This window comes from Triticum urartu, chromosome 6, assembly GCF_003073215.2.
Source record: "Triticum urartu cultivar G1812 chromosome 6, Tu2.1, whole genome shotgun sequence".
NCBI lineage: Eukaryota > Viridiplantae > Streptophyta > Magnoliopsida > Poales > Poaceae > Triticum > Triticum urartu.
In genome coordinates, this window is record NC_053027.1 from 135368349 (window position 1) to 135373904 (window position 5556).

At 41.3% G+C, this 5556-nt stretch overlaps 1 protein-coding gene across 17 annotated transcripts; it reads left to right on the forward strand.

The window, feature by feature from the left end:
* Positions 1 to 322: 322 nt before the first annotated feature.
* On the forward strand, positions 323 to 5556 carry LOC125517261. 17 transcript variants are annotated; one of them, XR_007287524.1, is made up of 4 exons: positions 323 to 808; positions 1578 to 1659; positions 1785 to 1897; positions 5330 to 5472. XR_007287524.1 is itself a non-coding variant. In XM_048682439.1 (3 exons), exons 1-3 carry the CDS (start codon positions 460 to 462, stop codon positions 1882 to 1884), a joined length of 345 nt encoding a protein of 114 aa, XP_048538396.1. In that variant the 5' UTR covers positions 326 to 459; the 3' UTR covers positions 1885 to 2030. The 17 variants fall into 17 exon arrangements, 1 of the variants encoding a protein (XP_048538396.1); XR_007287522.1 differs by lacking the exon at positions 5330 to 5472 and adding an exon at positions 3854 to 5275 and having other exon boundaries at positions 1573 to 1659; XR_007287523.1 differs by lacking the exon at positions 5330 to 5472 and adding an exon at positions 3854 to 5275 and having other exon boundaries at positions 1578 to 1688.

The window sequence follows — 5556 nt, forward strand, 5'->3', positions numbered from 1 at the left end:
ATGAAAAACAAATCGAGGCTAGGCAGTGCAAAAAAATGCCGAATCAACTAATTGATATTAGTTAGTCTGAAGCAGTTGACTGCCTTGTGGCCCAGTTTGGGCGTGAGCCAACCCGACAAAAAAAGTAAGAGTTATATTGTTTTTTAGAAGAAAATAGGTTATTCTCTGCTTTTAACAGTACTTACTTCATAAAAATGCCACCCAGTTCAGTGCACTTTCATTACCATGCCATTTCTTTTTTTTCTTTTCCATTTTCTAGCACTTGAAAGGACCAAAGTGCCCCTGATGCTATCTAACCTTATCTGATGTGTGTGGACTGGTTGGATAAGGATTTCTCTCGGGCTAGCTCGTCGCCGTACCCCACTGCTGCTTGCGGAAGCCACCGCATCTCTCCGCCATAGCTTGCCCACACGTGTGCGAGCAACCGTAGCTCCCCTGCTGAAGGCCCATGCCTTGCTGATGCCTGCGCGAGCCACTGTGGTTCGTCGCCGGTGCTCGTCCATGTCTGTAGGCGCCGGCGCAGCTCGTCCTCGCCTCGCGGATACCTACACAAGCCACCGCAGCCTGCCGCGGGTTCTCCCCCACGCCCGTGCGCGACAGCGCAGCTCTCCGCGGGTGCTTGCCCTCCCCTACGCGCATCGCGCAGATCGCCCTCCCCTGCTGGAGAAGCATTCTAGTGGCGAGACTGGTGCTGAAGATAAGGTGGATGCCTTGTGTAGGTCCTGAGTAAGTGGCTTAATGGCAGCAACGGCCGGAGGAGGAGATGGATGCGTGTGCAGGTCCTGAAGGTGTTGAATGCAAGCAACATGTAAGTCACATTTATTGTAGTCTTTTGCTTGATTATGGATTGCAATTTGGAAATTACGTCAAGAATAGCATGTCACGTTTAGCTTCACAACCAGGATGAACTGAGCGACAATACGACAAATGAATAATACCACAAATTTTAGTCCATAAGCTACTTGTTGCAATCTGTTTTGTTGCACTTGCTATAGCTTATTCAAAGACAGCAATGGAATTGTAGGTAGAAGTGGCAAAAGTATGTAGACCTCAAATTTCTGTATATTGGCATGGGAGAGATATACAGACACTTCAACAATGATTCATAGATGAATGTGAAATAAGTTCACATCTGCCAAAAAACCGTGATGAGTTCACCTAATGAGTTCATAGATAAAACTAAATGAGTTCACAACGCAGAATGTAGATGAGCTCACCGCTGATATAAGCTCACGGCTCAGAGAAATTGAAGGAATTGAGTTCAAATACAAGAAAACTACTTGATGAAATAAGTCTGGAACTCCGTGTTTGGAACTTGATTTATGTTTAATAATATGAATGTGTGCATCATTTGATGCAGAGGCCCGGGTAATCCCCTTTTTGAAATAAAATATGTGTAACATCAATTTCATAGGGATCAATCATCCAATTTGTAGATTTCTCTTTGGTATAAGCTTCTTTGTTGGATATGTGGCGTTGGAATGAGACTAATGTTACAGCCCAATAAGCGGTATGTGATAGCAGGCCTTCTCTGTGTCGACGGGCCATATTAAACTCATCTTTGTCCGGCAGGACAGTGGAGTGATTTGGAGACGTACTAAACATTTCTCTCCTCGTAGAAGAAATTCCCAACTCCACAAACAGTTGATGTTCTTTCAGGTCGCTACAATGATGGAGTCAATTCATTGGTACAACACCGGCATCAGCACAAAGGCAACTGGCCGGCGGTCATATGTCCATGGAAAAAAATACTAATTACTTCATATTTCTTGTTGTAATTTCAGTGATGACTTCCGGGTAGAACCAGGGTGGCTTCCTGGCGTCACCGAGAGTAGCTCTGCCACTGAGTCACTGGATCTACTTGCAAGTAGTGGAGCGCCCTAACTCATTCAGATCCGTAAGCATCCTTTGTTTCCTTCTTTTTGGTTGTTTGAATCGTTTGATTCCACTTTGTTTTCAGTGCAAAGAATAACTACCACCAGTTAGATCGACCTGTGATGATAATATATGTGATTAATTTATGTTTGTCATCCTCGTGTTCTTGTACGATTAACATCTACCACTACATCATCTATTTTTGGAATGAAATTTAACTAATGTATATATATACTTTTGTGTCAGGTAGTCTGATTGTTTAGCATCTGTTGGTATAAATAACATAGTTTTCTGTTTAATTAAATAATTAACATTTTTTTCTTATAGACCGCAACAGTATCTCCACTAAGAATATTTGACAGAATTGTTTCTTGTTATCTGAATATTTTTATCACCATGGCTATACAGTAATAGAATGAATCTATTAGGCAGTGTTCTATCTGACGGGGACAACTTCTGATGCTACCATATATTTTTTTGACAGTAAGACTCATGGAACAGAATAGACTAAAACTTCTGTCTGGAAAAGAAGCAATAGAGAAAATTAATTTGCTAGATTTGAAAATCACAACCTGGTATTTTAGTGTTTAGTGAATTGACAGCATCATCACAAACACCATACAGAGAGAGTTTTTTTTGTCTAATTAGATAATTAATGACATACATGAACAGATACACTGGGTGAACTATGTGGTCATCACCCCTCTGTCTAATACTCATCGCAAGCACCAAAATAAATTATATTGAGTCTAGTTTTGTATAGAAAGCCCAACTGATGATGCTAGCATAACTTCCAAAAGTCGGTCTTGACAGGTACTCCCATACTACTAACCTGAAAAAAATTGAAAAAAAATTACTAAAATTATGAAGCAAACAATTAAGCAAAAGAGAAGTTTTCTCCAACCATTTTTTTTTCCTTCTAATTACCAACAGAGAATTAATTATGTCCTTGTTAAGCCCAACTGGTGAAGGGAGTATAACTTCCAAAAACCAGTGTTGGCAGGAACTCCTAAACTACTAACCTGAAAAAAGCATATCCATATAGAGATGAGAGCCGAAAAACCTTTAGCCAAAATCGGTAGCAAAAAGAAAATCCATGTAGAGATGGCAAGTGGAAGTTCTTTATAATGGGAGTCGGGAAAAAATCCGAGTATTTGGTGACTAAATTAGCTACAGAATATGACCAAGCTACCACATTAATGTATGCCTAAAGAATACATCTAAAAACAAAGGATGATGAAGTCAAGTGTGACATACATATCACATATCAATACCTAATATCTTATTATCAGAATGCATCCCAATCCATGATGATCCCAGCAACATCTCCAAAATGGCAATCCTGTGTGGATAGTATATACATACTCACTTCACAGTGCAATTTACTGTATATTTAATATCATGTGTTCAGCATATAGTACCCTATAAGGCTAACAAATCTACATTAGATTTCTTTAGTACAAGAGCAGATTTTGCGAAGCTTCTAAAAGAAATTGATAATGCCTCAATGGCTGAGCGCCCTACTTTAGGCAAACTTGTTCAAAGAATTAAAAATGATTCATTTTATTTTTAGGAGAGAGAAAACTATCACAAAAGGAACAATAAATACCTGAGAATAATTTAGTAGTAAAATAGTCATCAAGCTGTACCATTTCCTCTGCATGTCAGCTATTCAGCACATCATGTGTTTATTTGTTCAAAAACCATGTGAAATTAAACCACAATTACTTCCATCGAGAAAAATGAAACACAAAACGTAATGGAGAGATTAAGAATAAATATACCATGTCATATTAAAGATGCAGGTTCCGAATTCCTTGCACATTCACACACGGAGCTGGACCCCCAAATTTGTGTCCTCAGCACAGACATGCACGCAATGCCTGAACATTCTTCTTAGATTAGGAATTTGTAGCATATGCACCCAACTTTAGATCTGATGAAATTCTAGTACTAATAACTCGTCTACTCGTACAAGGAAACCACACACACCAGAGGAGAGGAAAGGGAGATGAACGGGACCTGTTGCCGGGGCCGAAGTTGGGGAAGACCGAGGGGAGTCGATTAGGATGGAGAGCGGCAGGGCAGCGAGCTATCCAGTGCCAACTGCAGGCGTGCCACCTTGGACCATGGGAAGGCCACCACCATGTATCCGCCTTGGAGGCCAGGGACAGAGCCGGAGCCAAGGAAGATCCATGAGAAGACGATGGCATGCGGCTCTCCTGATTCATGGTGTAGCTTGCACGCACCTCCCGGCCGGCCAGACGGAGCGGCAACCAGGCGCACCATGGGATCTTGGGTGGAGGCTGGAGGGCAGCATCAGGAGGAGAGATGGGCCTATAGGTGAGGAGTGGTTTGACACATAAGAGAAGAACACGACAAGGAGCTACTTATAGGCAAGCAAAGAAGGACCCAGAACACAAACGATGTGCAAACGTGGAACTCCAAACATGCAAAGGTGGACACATGCATGCATGCATGAGCCATGTAGCAGCACACATATACCAGCCCATACAACATCCCATGCAGCTAATATTTTTTTCTCACATGAGACAAAATCAGCCCATGCACTCATACCATCTTTCCACATGAGACAATATAAGCCCATGCACCTCTAGAAGAAACATGCACAGTCCAAGTGAGCAACCAAGAGAGCAATCAACCATTTCACGAAAGCCACTGTGCACACGTGTCGCTCAATCAGCAAGGGTAAAAAAATTCCAAAAAACCAGAAAAATCGAACCCTTACGGGCCTTGTCACGTTTAGCTTCACAACCAGGATGAACTGAGCGACAATACGACAAATGAATAATACCACAAATTTCAGTCCATAAGCTACTTGTTGCAATCCGTTTTGTTGCACTTGCTGTAGCTTATTCAAAGACAGCAATGGAATTGTAGGTAGAAGTGGCAAAAGTATGTAGACCTCAAATTTCTGTACATTGGCATGGGAGAGATATACAGACACTTCAACAATGATTCATAGATGAATATGAAATAAGTTCACATCTGCCAAAAAACCGTGATGAGTTCACCTAATGAGTTCATAGATAAAACTAAATGAGTTCACAACGCAGAATGTAGATGAGCTCACCGCTGATATAAGCTCACGGCTCAGAGAAATTGAAGGAATTGAGTTCAAATACAAGAAAACTACTTGATGAAATAAGTCTGGAACTCCGTGTTTGGAACTTGATTTATGTTTAATAATATGAATGTGTGCATCATTTGATGCAGAGGCCCGGGTAATCCCCTTTTTGAAATAAAATATGTGTAACATCAATTTCATAGGGATCAATCATCCAATTTGTAGCTTTCTCTTTGGTATAAGCTTCTTTGTTGGATATGTGGCGTTGGAATGAGACTAATGTTACAGCCCAATAAGCGGTATGTGATAGCAGGCCTTCTTTGTGTCGACGGGCCATATTAAACTCATCTTTGTCCGGCAGGACAGTGGAGTGATTTGGAAATGTACTAAACATTTCTCTCCTCGGAGAAGAAATTCCCAACTCCACAAACAGTTGATGTTCTTCCAGGTCGCTACAGTGATGGAGTCAATTCATTGGTACAACACCGTCATGAGCACAAAGGCAACTGGCCGGCGGTCATATGTCCATGGAAAAAAATACTAATTACTTCATATTTCTTGTTGTAATTTCAGTGATGACTTCCGGGTAGAAC

Bases quoted from the DNA above. Each gene is read 5' to 3' on its own strand.
- LOC125517261 (XM_048682439.1), top strand. From the start codon at position 460: ATGCCTGCGCGAGCCACTGTGGTTCGTCGCCGGTGCTCGTCCATGTCT. The intron at 616-719 runs GTGCTTGCCCTC...TGCCTTGTGTAG, and splicing joins GACAGCGCAGCTCTCCGCGG to GTCCTGAGTAAGTGGCTTAA. The intron at 809-1,784 runs GTAAGTCACATT...TTGTAATTTCAG, and splicing joins GTGTTGAATGCAAGCAACAT to TGATGACTTCCGGGTAGAAC.